The 13,837-nt window shown below is 40.3% G+C and overlaps 2 protein-coding genes across 3 annotated transcripts in view; one reads left to right on the plus strand and one right to left on the minus strand.

Moving 5' to 3' along the window:
- Positions 1 to 13,837, minus strand: part of CHRM5 (cholinergic receptor muscarinic 5) — a 186,612-nt gene that overhangs the window by 129,515 nt on the left and 43,260 nt on the right. The window contains exon 2 of one of the 2 annotated variants that reach the window (XM_073639002.1): positions 6,618 to 6,642. The exons of the other annotated variant lie outside the window; for it this stretch is intronic. Coding sequence (XP_073495103.1) covers positions 6,618 to 6,642 — 25 coding nt within the window. The remainder of the gene's footprint in view (positions 1 to 6,617; positions 6,643 to 13,837) is intronic. 2 annotated transcript variants of the gene reach the window in all.
- The window catches only part of AVEN (apoptosis and caspase activation inhibitor), a 542,539-nt gene that overhangs the window by 112,605 nt on the left and 416,097 nt on the right, over positions 1 to 13,837 (plus strand). The gene's annotated exons all lie outside the window — the stretch shown is intronic.

A 13,837-nucleotide genomic window follows, 5' to 3' on the forward strand; every position in this document is an offset into this window, starting at 1 on the left:
AAGATCTCAAATTTGGACTCATCATACCAAAGCACAGATTTCCACTGGTCTAATGTCCATTCCTTGTGTTCTTTAGCCCAAGCAAGTCTCTTCTGCTTGTTGCCTGTCCTTAGCAGTGGTTTCCTAGCAGCTATTTTACCATGAAGGCCTGCTGCACAAAGTCTCCTCTTAACAGTTGTTGTAGAGATGTGTCTGCTGCTAGAACTCTGTGTGGCATTGACCTGGTCTCTAATCTGAGCTGCTGTTAACCTGCGATTTCTGAGGCTGGTGACTCGGATAAACTTATCCTCAGAAGCAGAGGTGACTCTTGGTCTTCCTTTCCTGGGGCGGTCCTCATGTGAGCCAGTTTCTTTGTAGCGCTTGATGGTTTTTGCTTCTGCACTTGGGGATACTTTCAAAGTTTGCCCAATTTTTCGCACTGACTGACCTTCATTTCTTAAAGTAATGATGGCCACTCGTTTTTTTCTACTTAGCTGCTTTTTTCTTGCCATAATACAAATTCTAACAGTCTATTTAGTAGGACTATCAACTGTGTATCCACCAGACTTCTGCACAACACAACTGATGGTCCCAACCCCATTTATAAGGCAAGAAATCCCACTTATTAAACCTGACAGGGCACACCTGTGAAGTGAAAACCATTTCCGGTGACTACCTCTTGAAGCTCATCAAGAGAATGCCAAGAGTGGGCAAAGCAGTCATCAAAGCAAAAGGTGGCTACTTTGAAGAACCTAGAATATAAGACATATTTTCAGTTGTTTCACACTTTTTTGTTAAGTATATAATTCCACATGTGTTAATTCATAGTTTTGATGCCTTCAGTGTGAATGTACCATTTTCATAGTCATGATAATACAGAAATTTCTTTAAATGAGAAGGTGTGTCCAAACTTTTGGTCTGTACTGTATGTCAGAGTAACAAAGGTTTGTTCATAGGTGCTGACATGTAGATGTTTTTAATGAGAAACTGTATATTTGATTTTTAAGGTTCACTATTAAACATGTCTCTTAGGCCATGGCTCCACTATCAGTATTCAGCCAGTATTTTTTCTCAGGAGTGGGAGCCAAAACTATGTGAGGAACAATCAGAGAAAACGTAGAATAGAAACAAGTCACCAATTCTGCATTTATCACCCATTCCTGGTTTTGGCTCCCACTCCTGAGAAAAAATACTGACCAAATACTGATAGTAGGGCCGTGGCCTTAGTGCACACTACGGTGTATAAGAATATGGTAGCCCTAGCTTGGACCAGCACACAACTTATGCCCTATTCTCATCTCCATTTTGAATCTGCAAGAAAACCCAAAACAAACGTTTTTCATCCATTTGTGTTTGTGTCCCTTTTTACCATCATTTGGCATTCGTTTTTCTTTTGCGCAAAAAAAAATGGGTGGAGGTTCCCAAAGCATTCCCTAGCAAACAGTCTGCAAAAAAGTGGACAGCACATGGGCAGCCTGAATTCACTTCAATGGGCTTGTTTGCATCACAAAATGGACCAAAGAAGGACATGTCCCTTATGTTTTTATGCTGCCCAGTCGACCGTATTGAATGTGACTTGTTTGGGTTCTGTCCATGGATAAAACTGACATGTGAGTAGGACCTTACTGTACAAAGTAATATAGAGTGTGCTAATATTCACAGGTTAAGACAACTTAAAAAGGGTTTTCTGGGATAGGGCAGACTTTCGACAAGCACTGTATAATGCAGAATCTGAACAGTGTAGTATTCACTGTGTTAGGATTCGGTGTTGCTTGCTGGTTCGGGCGGTATTCATGTAACCACAGGTACTTTGCTTACTTGGGTCACATGCCGAATAGCTACTCTTCCTGTTTGTTTCAGTGTTCATTGAGAAAAGCAAGAGAACAGGAGAAAGATTGTCAACATGTGACTTCAAGTAAACAATTTGCATATTTGCGTTGACATGACCACTGCTCGAACCCGACAGCAGAGCCAAATCTTATCGCATAGAATGATACAGTGCTGACCAAACTTTACCCAGGCCTAGATAACTCCTTTTTCTGGGGCTGTTGAACTACAACCCCAATTCCAAAAAAGTTGGGACACTGTGTGGAATGCAAAGATTTGGAAATATCTTACAGCCATATTTTATTCACAACAGAACATAGAAATTCATTTGAAAATATTAAGTCACGTAGAAATTGATGGCAGCAACACATCTCAAAAAATTTGGCACAGGGTTCACCATTGTCTTTAAAAGTAAGTAGTACCAATGAAAAACAGATGGAGGGTCAATTTTCAAGTAAGTGACAAGACTTTATAAAAATAGTTTGTTAGATAGGCAGAGTCTCTCAGAAGCAAAGATGGTCTGAGGTTCACCAATCTGTAAACAACTGCGTCTAAAAATTATGGAACTATTTCAGAAAAATGTTCCTCAATGTAAAATTTCAAAGACTTTGAATATCCCACCATCTACAAAATATAATATCAAAAGATTCAGAGATTCTGAAGAAATCCTTGTGCACAACGGACAAAGCTGACTGTCAATATTGGATCCTTGTGATCTACGAGCCATCAGGTGGCTACTACATTAAAAACAGGCATAATTCAGCTGTACAAATCACTGCATGGGCTCAGGAAAACTTCCAGAAATCATTGTCTCTGAACACAGTTTGCCGTGCAATCCATAAATGCAAGTGAAAGCTCCGTCATTCAAAGAAGAGGCCATAGATCAACACAATCAGTAAATGCTGCCATCTTCTCTGAGCCAAAGCTCATTTACAATGGGCTAAGGCACAATGGAAAACTGTTCTGTGGTCAGATGAACCAAAATGTGAAATTCTTTATGGAACCTATGGACGATGTGTCCTTGCGGACTCAAGATGACAGGACCACCCAGCTTGTTATCAGCGCACAGTTCCTGCAGCTCTGATGGTATGATGAGGTTGCATTAGTGCCTATGACATGGGCAGCTTACACATGAAAGACACTATTGATTCTGAGCATTATATAGATGTTTTAGACAACATATCCTCCATCCAGATAATGGCTCTTTAAGAGAAGACCTCGCTTATTTCAGCAACACCATGCTAAACCACATCCATCACAACAGCATGGCTTAGGCTAAAAAGAGTTCAGGTGATGAACCGACCACCTGCATTCCAGACTTTTCACCAATAGAAAACATTTGGTGCATTAAGAAACTAAAATCCCGGCCAAGACACCGGACTGTGGAACAGCGAGATTTCTACATCAGATAAGAATGGTACAACATTTCTCTCCCAAAAATCTAGTAATTGTCCTCCTTCCATCCCAGATGTTTACAGACTTGTAAAAAAAGAGGGGATGTTACGCAATGGTAGATATGGCTGGGACCCATCTTTTTTGAGATGTGTACTTTGCCATCAATTTCTAAATACATTTTTTTTTTTTTCAAATGAAATGGAAAAATGTCCAACGTTCACCTTCTGATCTGTGCTCTATGTTCTGTTGAGAACAAAATATGGCTAGAAGCGATTTCCAGATCATTGCGTTATTGGCTTCTTTACATTACAGCGTTCCAACTTTTTTTTGGAATTGAGGTTGTATGTCTTTTGCAACTGAAGTGTAAACATTGTATAATGATTCAACAATGTAATGAATAATTATGCAGTTTTTTAATATGCTTCTGTAGATTGATTGTATGTCTGCTTTCTGACGATGAAAGGAAACATTCTTGTTCTTAGTCACAGCTGAACGTTTTCTTTTGTATTCACCGGAGAAACTCTTATATAAGCTAAGTAGCCTTGACTCCAAATTTATACATTTTATTTTATTATGTATTTATTGAACGAATGTTTGTCTAAATTGGATACCTTTTGTGAAAGCTTTTATTATAGTCTGTGAATGAAAAACCTTAAATTGTAGTTATTTGAGCGGTCCTGAAAATGACAAGGAATTGCACATGACATAACTGTTGACCCTCCCCATACACATGCACACTTGGTAAGACTAAGCGTGAATGTGTTCTTTATAGGCGGTGGAATCTAAACTTGGAAGAACAAAAGGGATCTGGGCTTATAAATTCCACATACACAATACCCAATTCTGTCTGGGTAGATTATGGAGGCCCCTATATACGTCTGGTTGTCTGCCAGCCCTGCTGAAATGTGGCAGATTCATATATCTCTACTCTGAATATGTGGGCCTTTTAAATATTGATCATTGTTCACTTCAAGTCGAATTCCTCTAACCCCAGGTCACAGCAGTTATTTAAAGTGCTCGTCTCATGAACATGTGAATTCCTCGCTCTGGCCACTTCAGAGAAAATGTCTGGATGGCTGCAAAATCAGTTGTTGGGCGGGAAAATGACTCATGGCACCGAGCTAGTTATACTGACACTACAACAGGGTTTGCCTCTAAATGAACAACCATGTGTTACACACTTTTTTGTTACGCACCTTATTTGGCTCCCGGTATTCTCTCATCACCACGCTGATCATCTGCAGCCTTGGCCCCCACTGGGCCCTTTAACGTTAACTTGTATAGTAAGAGAGAGCTCCTTTCGTGGCTTTCTCCAGCAAGAATTTTAAGGAAATATTATTATAACCTTTGTATTACAGACCATAAACAAAATATACAAAGACCTAAAACTTTTACAAGAATGAGTAGTCGAATCATCAAATATTGAGAAGCAAACATCAAACCCTATTTGTGTCCCACCATGCAGAACTTTAGCTGAATCCATCAAACATTCCTGCACTTTATTCTGCTATATCCAAAGTACAGAACAGAGGCCTGAGAACTTCATTGGTGTAAAGTGCCTTACTGTGTTTTTAATTATAGCAAACTAATAACAAGAGAAATCTTATAAAGCCAATAGATATCCTTATAGCATGACATGTACTGGCTGGGGGAACTGCTTGGCAAGCCCAAGATAAGGAAATGTGTTTGCACTGAAATGATGCTGATAAAGGAACAAGAGCGATGCTGGCAGATCTGCATTGTTGGCAGTTAGACCGGAATTCAAATAAGTGGTTAAAAGTTAATTAGGATTATCCTTATCCCCAGCAATAGTTTTTAAATTAATTTGCAGAGACTTTGTGTAAGTGTATGGAGACCACTTCAGAAATGTGTTCGGACACAATCATCCAGAAGCTGATGTTTCCAAGGATGGATGCGACAAAAGAAAATTAAGCTAATCATCTTTGAAATAAAATCATTAGTTATTATTTTTTGGTATTGCTATGATTTTTTATTTTTTAATATTTTTGAAAACTTGCACTTATTATTTATTATGGTCGCTTATAGAGCACCATCATATTCCACAGCGCTTTACAGATATTGTCATCACTCTCCCCATTGGGGCTCACATTCAACATTCCCTATTGGTAGGTCTTTGGAGTGTGGGAGGAAACCCACGCAAACACAGGGAGAATATATATTGTCCTTGGTGGGATTTGAACGCAGGACCCCAGCACTGCAAAGCAACGGTGCTACCCACTAAGTCACCATGTTGCCGTTATGCCCCGGAAGATATGGTAATTGTACATATGTGGTTTACTGGACTTGATATGTAATGTTTCATGTCTAGTAATCGCAAAAAACATCAGATGCTTTGCATGGTACTAAAGCGGTTGTCCAGGCTTAACAGTTTGCAGACCTTTCCTTGAGACAGGTCATCTATATCAGATTGATGGGGGTCTGACACATGGCACCCGCAAAAACTACTTGTTTGTGGTATTAATGACGGATGAATGGAAACAATAAATGGAGCAAGAATAGCACTGTGTAGTGCCCCCTGCAGACAACTGCAGTTCAGCTCCTGGAACTGAGCTGCAGTGCTCGGGATTTGCCACTACACAGTGAGATGAGCTGTGCTTTTCTGCTTCAGCTGCATATCACTAACCAGGACATCCCCTTTACATATAAATTTAATTAACCTTATATGTCTTTTCTATCTGCTTTCACAGTCTGAAGCCCATTTAAGCTACACAAGTTCCTGAGCCCACAACTTGGTCAGATAAGTATCCAAATATGTTTTAAGGTGTGGTGGGCAAATAATCTGCAAACATTAAAGAAACAGGATTACTCGCACTTAGCAGCTTTCTCAGGATAATATCATCTTTTACTTTATTTAGCAACATACAACTAATGGTGGTAATACACACTGACATGCTGAGTTCTTCTCCGTTCATGTCCATGAGACAATGTTTTGGGGGGATGCACCCCAATCCTGATGCATAGTGATCTGGACTAGCTGAAAGCATATATATAGGAGCGTGTTACACTAAAAACAATATTATTTTCATACATCAAAAGACAATAAAACAATGTAAGATATTTGTGTTATGATAGTGTAGCAATTCACTTGGGAAAATAGGTAACGCACTAGAAACTGCAACTGACCCTGCCGGTTCTTGTACAGACTAGAGATCCTGACCCCGCAGTCTCTAGAGGTTCCTGCGTGAGCTGAGATAGCCCTAACCACAGATTATACAATGGTAAATCGGACCTATGCTGCCTGAAAGGCAGTCAAGCTCTTCACGTTCCTCCTAAAGAACCGTAGGGCAGAGCAGAGTGCAAATTACCTACAGAAGGGAAAGTGTGCTGAAATGGAAAGAGATCCCAGAGTGAGTAAAACTAACCACGAAATACAAAATAAAGGATTAAGTACGTACTGTTAGAGAATATGTCGCCTTCTTCCTAAAAAGAAACAGATAGGTTCAGGGTAAAGAACATAAACAGCAGATAGATAAACCCTAGCTGGTCTTTCACTTACTGGCTTAAACTACAGCAGTATGGCTAGACATCCAAATGAGACAATCACCAGCAGGAAATATCAAGAGGGGGAAAGTATATAAAGCCGCACCTGAAAGGTGGTAGGGCAGACAAATTAGTAAATGAAAACACCTGCGACCCCGAAAAGACTGTAGCAAAGATAACAGAATACCACGGGTGTGTCAGAAGTGACAGTCGCCCTGCAGTGGGTTTCAGGAGATCTCTACTTTTGGCATTGCAGACACCGTCTTAGAGGCTGTCTCTAGGATCCAGCGGCTACCTTCCTTTGGCTAATTAACACCGTGGCCTGGGTGTATAAATACCTGCTGTGTTCCAGAGGAAGGTGCCGGCGATATTCATTACTCCTTGTGAAGGCTTTAGCAAGAGCAGTACTTCTTCCTCTCAGCAGCTTGAGGACGTGTGCGCATTTGTCTGGAGTCGTCTAAAGCTAAGCAATTTCCCCCTGTTTGTCCTCCCTTGTTGTCTTTATTGTTCAGTGGGGATCGACTAGTACTCATCTCCTCCCTTCTCTAGCCTTAGCCATACGTCAGGGAAAGACATGGCGAAGCACGCATGCGGTGATTGGTGAAGGACCAATATAGGATCATTAGGGGAGACAGGGTGACACTAGACCAGCCTGGAAGGTCTCCACTACCCACTTTAACATAGAGTCTGGGCTCCCTTTCCCTTTGTGTTGCACGAAGTCTTTCCCATACCTTGCGTGACACAGAAACTAAACACCTATAGAAAAGGTGTATCTGCTGTGGCTCAGTAGACAGAGAAGCCGACCACAAAGCACAGACTCAAGGGTTCGAACTCAGACGCATGACAATTTGTTATTGAGCATACCGGAAAGGTATGTACTTGTAATAGATTTTGCTTTGTTATGCAAAGATGGGTTCAGCTTCAAACGAGGTCCCATATTTGTCACCTTGTTCAAGAATCCCCCATTATTTGCATACAATCTTTTTGAGCATAGAAGACTTATTATTGTATTTCAAAGAAAAGAAAAATGCACCTATCTCATTTTACCTTTGCTGACAGGGCTGTTGAAATTTCAGTTGTGAACTGGCCCATTAAATCACAAAGAAAATATAATTCTGTTACTTGTGCTACCTTGTGATCTACTCTAGCATTTGCATTACCACAGGTCGCAAATTTATCTCTAACAATGTATAGTTGTATCATAACTCTCTAGTAGTTGAAATTCTGCCAGCCCTCATAAATTGTATCTGAGTCAGACATTTAAAGATATTCTATCCTTAAGTTTTTGTTATTTAATATACAGCATAATGTAGGGGCAGAGACCCTGATTTCTGTGATGTGTCACTTACTGGGCTGCTTAGTGTAGTTTTATAAAATCACTGTTTTATCAGAAGGAGATTATCACTAGAGAACTAGTAAACTTGCTGCCATGTAGTCCTCCATATTCATGAGCTCTGTATAACCCCACCCCTACCACTGATTCGCAGCTTTCTACCTATGCACAGTGTATACATAAATCTGCCAATCAGTGGTGTGGGCGGGGTTATACAGAGCTCAGTGTTCAGAGAACTGCTAGATCTGCAGCAGATAAAGATCTCTAGCCTTCCATCTGACTTAGTTGAATGTACATCCAAATAATTACATGGATAACTGTAATAATAATCAATCAGAAATGTGATAGTCTCATGACAGCCTTTCAGGTAACCTACAACTCAAGTAGGGTCTGCTCATTGCCCGTCCACAATAAAAACATGTCATCGACGTATCTATATGGTTTCAAAATCTGAGCAGGAAACTCAACAGCCCATAGTCCAAAATCATTCTCAATCATATCCATAATGATGTTTAGTATACTTGGAGCCAAAGGGGACCCCATTATAGTCCTCTGTAGTAACAATCATGAAATCTATTTTAATTTCTAGTAAATACTATCTCCAATAGAGAAACCAAAAACGTCTCAAAATCCAAGCAAAGCCTGTCCCTAACACATCAAGTCCCTCATGTTGCAGTACATTTATATATTTTTTGGTTGCTATTCAGTGCCAGGTGAAATAAATTACAAATACTTCTATGATCAAGAAGATTGTTTGCAAATATTGGGGGATTCTGAGACAGTGTCATAAACTTGACACCTTGTTTGATGCTGAACCCATCTTTCCATACCATAGAGAGAAATGTATTGCTAACATGTTTATTAGAAGATGTTAATGCTAAGTATTAGTCATCACTGTTGACTACATGTTGCTGAACAACATAAGGAAGGACAAATAGTGCTAAGTGCAAGTAGTCCTGTTTCTTCAATGTTTGCAGATTATATGCCCATGGCACCTTAAAACATGTTTGGATGACTTTCAATCTGCTTTGTCTTTTTGATATTTTATCTAGAAGCTCTCGGCAAAGAACTATAGGAAAAAGATGTCATCAAGAATGCAAACTAGGTGGGACTAGCCTACTGAGGATCTTCCAATGCGCTCAGACACTAACATAATGGATCCAAAAAGTCTATTCTGAGGTCTCTAGATCTGTTCACTTGCCATTAGGGTTTAAAAAACACGTATTATGCCTTATTGATATTTCCTCTCTGTAATTCCTTATGCATTGACTATTATTCTGGTAGATATCAGTGCCTTTAACAGTATATTGTATCAAAGTATTCAATGCCAAATGTTTTGGATATGATGTATTTATTTTTACTACTATGATAAATTAAAGGGATTGTCCACTTTCAGAAAGCTTCTGCCTACAGGCTCAGATAGGTTTTAAAAAAAACAAACAAAAAAAAACTGAACTGTATTTACACACAGTGCTGTCTCTCCAATCTCTGTTGTTTTGGCTGCTGCGGTGACATCACATTGATGGTGCTGGAGTCATTCACCGAGCTCAGCAGCTCTGCCGATGCAGCCAGCATGAGCCACTGAGCTGAGAGATTGGCTGCAGTGCCATCAATGTGACCTCACCACTGCAACCAAACAACCTGAAATCAGAGTAGCAATGGAGATATAGCCCTGGACCCAGGGAGGGTAAATAAGGCCCAGTTTGTGCTTTTATACCTAACTGAGCCTATGAGCAAACGTTTGCTGAAAGAGGACAACCCCTTAAGCAACTTCACACTAACGGTGTATTAAAATGTGAAATTTGATTAAGTAGTATTTATCATTTAAAAACAAAAAACATTCAACTTGTCAGAGTCATGTCAGAGATTCGATTGTTAGGGGTCCGGATACTAAGACCCTACTCAGTGGATCACTGTTCTCTGAGACTAAGGACTGACTTAATGTCATGCCTGTCTTTAGTCTCGGACTAGAGCAGCGCCCTGCTGAGGGGCTCTGCCTTTTCGTTTTAGTTGTCAGTGAGGTATCAGCATCCAGACTCCTATTGATTAAAACTTCTGGGATGTCACTATAGGATTTCAGAAGTTTTTTTAAATTAGAAATTACTCTTTACAGAGAACTTTTCAGGTCCTGACTCCCTTTGTAAGTAAAAGCAGAGTATGTTGGAGGTGATAAATAATATCCAGGGCATGTTTCAATCACAGGTAGCAATCATTGGTGAAAGGACAAAGCAATGTTCTAATCGTGCAGCTCCTTTCTAGTCGTCACCGTGGGGTGCAGCAATGGCTGTCCTCCGATTATGCTCCCTATTGATTGATGACCCGCTTAGCCTGTGAATGTGCGAAGTGGGATGTCAATCAAGTAAACAGCAGATGACTGCTACCTGTAACACACATGCTCTATGTGCTATCAACTCTAACATGCTCTGCTTTTATTGGGAATCTGGACCCAAAAAGGTTCACTTTAAAGGGTTTATCCAAAATAGTTCTTAGGCACACTGTTAAAAAAAAATAAATAAATAAAAAAAATCGGGAAGGTTTATGCTTCTTACCTGTCTGTTGTGCCGAGACAGTCTCTGCCAGCACAGAGCAGTCACAGACCACTCCTGCCGGTGATTCAGCGGCTTCCACTGACGTCACATTGACAGTACAGCGGTTTCTTTTCCACTCTGCTCTTTTGATGGGACGTGACTGCAGACGTCATGCTGATTGACAGTCAGCTCCCCGCTGCCTAATTGTGGGGATCCAACTGTCAATCAGCATGACATTGTCAGTCACGCCCCATTGACCGAGCAGCCTGGAAGAGGAAGAGCTATTATGTTGACAATGAGCAGCTGAATCGCCGTGTAGAACAGGCAGGTAACTAGCAACGGCCTTCCTGTTCGTTTTTAAGCCCATAGTTTAAAAAAAAAAGTTCTGGTTAACTACTTTAAGTTTCTTATATTTACATTTGCTCCCTGCTAAGTTGTTTCCATTGCACTTGTTGAACTAAGGTCCCACCACCTATCTATAAGGAACAATGTCATATAAAAGAGTAATAATAAAATAAAACTGTAGTTCAGGGTGGCAGAAATATCCTATAATAACAATGCTGCTTGTTTTGTTTCCCATGATTTTCTATCCTGATGGGAATATCTGTATCCTCTCCTGGAGCTCGTTGAAAGATCCCTGTTTTAGCTTTTGTAATGATGCAGGCATCTATGGGTATCTAGAGGGTAAAACCGAATAAAATAAGCCCGCAAACAGATTCTTTAGGGTACTTCTTTTAAAAATAAATGTAGAGCTTTAGTGATTTTTTTGAGTGGAAAGATAGGATTTTATATTGCTGTATGTCTTAACATCAGCATTAATTCTATAAGACATGCAGCCTATATTATTGTACATCTTATTAGGGATAGTCTTCCTCGGCTAGAGAGTAGAAGCTGTAAAAGCTCCATTCTTGCTTCATAAACGCCCCGCCGGGAGCAATACTGCCAGTGCTCCCGCATTCACTTAGTCTTTTTATAGCAGGAAGGAAAAGCTTGGTGGTGCTAGAACCACATGCCCTGTTCATTTATTACTTACTAATAAAATCAGCACATCAACTTGGAAAAAATTGTATAGTTAGGAGATAAGCATATTAACCCATTTAGTGCAATTATTCCAGCCAAACAGTTCAATATTGGTCTGATCTTTATGGGGGAATCATCATTTCAGATGCGCTGTAACCTTTTTTGGAAAGGTAAAACATTATATGTTGGAAGATTTCATAATGAATCCAGTAAAGGAAATAAAGTTTAGAAAATACATTTAAAAAAAAATGCTATGTATGAACAGATATAGGGTTCATCTGCCTGTAAAAACTGTTTAAATCCTGGCTAGCTGGATTACTAGAGCAGTGGCTACAATAAGAAAATAGTTATATCCTCCCTGCAGCTGCTTGCTTTCCGCTATTGGGGCAGAGCAGGGAACAGTTGCAGCCACCCCTTACTATACAGTGAAGAGCTGTAATCTCTCCCGGCACATAGATTGACAGCCTACTCTGCAGCATGGGTGCAGTGCAGGCTGTCAATCAGTGTGCTGAGGAGTGATTACAGTGCACTCACTTTCTTTTGTATTCCCTGTAATAATGGTAATAGTAACTTTAATACTTTTAGAACATAGTAACATGACATTATATATGAACTACCCACCAGTATGACTGTTTAGATCTCCTACTTACCTAGTTTCTCGTCAGAAGGGCTTGAAGTGGAACCCCCTTCAATACAGCAGTCAGTGCACCGACCCCCTGCTGACCTGATGCACTGAGAAAGTGGGAATGGCCAAACCATTTTTCTCTATTACCTTCCATAGGTTCAGCTCATTCTAGCTGCTCGAGGTCCATGTTTGCAAGTAAGCAAAGTAATAACCTTATTAAGGCGGGACAGTATATAGTCAAGTTCATTTTCTTCATAGCCACAATACTACAGAAAAATATTGTGCAGTTTGTTTACATTAGTCAATCAGCTTTTTCGTGGCCTCTTGTGTGAATAAATGTGGTATTCATTCTCCTTTGTCATCCTTTAAAAAAAAAGAGAAGATCCTTTGGACAGCCCCTTTTAATAAAAAAATAAAAATAGTTTATCCTTGGTGGAATAACCAATAACCGTGGCCTGTGACACGTCTGTTGATGCTTCCATACGTTTGTGTGTGTTGGTGTGTAACCCTTTCCCCCCCAGTCCTGCCCTATGTGACTGATAATCGTGCCGCCTCAACTAACAACCTCTTTCCTAACCTTTAATTTTGCAGTTTACTTGAATATGTTTATATAAAAGCAGCATTTACCGTGTCATTGTGATTGTGCACAGTTCATGACGCATGTGGAGGAGCCGTCGTATAGAAATGATTGACAGAAGGAGGGAAAATAAATCCATGGTCAAAGTAGATTGCCCTTGTAATATCATTTCAAGGCAGGTTTTAGGATTTTCTTCTGTTAATGAAGCCACAAACTGGAAACAGTTTGTTTTTTTGCAATGAAAATTTCCATCTTTAAGCCCTTCAGCATTCTTTAAACAGTAAGAGATTGTAATATTTGAGCAGTTTTAGTCTATAATTTATTTCAATTGCTCACCCCCCACCCCCTGCTTGGTAACATTTAGCTCTACGATATCTGTGTCATAGTGGTTTCCATAGCTACACATCTTCACAATTTTTCTAGTTGTGGCAAAAATCTACCCTAAAAACAAAATGTGTAAGGCCACTTTCACATAGCTGTAGTTTGGTCACAGCCATGGCCTTAGTTTTATGCTGCAGTGTTACAATTGTTATACTAAGGGGCCCATTCCGCAACATTTTCGCTTGCCTTTCTTGATCTAGCGTTTACCGCTGTAAGATGCTCAAATTTATTAAGAGGCATTTGCCTAAGTGTATTCTTAAGTATCGAAGTTATCCCCTATCCACTGGAAAGGGGACAACTTCTCAATCGCTGGGGGTCCGACTGCTGGGTACTCCACTGATGCTAAGAGCTGGAGCTTTGAAAAGCTATGGGTGACTGGCGCGGTGGTCGGTCATGAGCACTGCCGCTGGAGATAGTCAAGGGCTACACTCGGTTTTTCTTCTGCTTCATTCATTCTTATAAGACTGCCGGAGGTAGCCAAGGACTGCGCTCGATTGGTCTTCTGCTCCATTCATTCTTGTAGGAGTGCTGAAGTGTTTATGTTCGATCATTGCTCCATGCACACGAGGTTCTTCAGAGAAGATTGGTCAGGGTCTGAGCAGTTAGACCCCCAGTGATCGGGAAATTATCCTCTATCCCACATTCCAAACTTGAGAATACCCCTTGTAAGG

The sequence above is a fragment of the Phyllobates terribilis genome, unplaced genomic scaffold (assembly GCF_046119375.1).
Source record: "Phyllobates terribilis strain yellow unplaced genomic scaffold, ASM4611937v1 Scaffold_7__3_contigs__length_470593459, whole genome shotgun sequence".
NCBI classification, from domain to species: Eukaryota; Metazoa; Chordata; class Amphibia; order Anura; family Dendrobatidae; genus Phyllobates; species Phyllobates terribilis.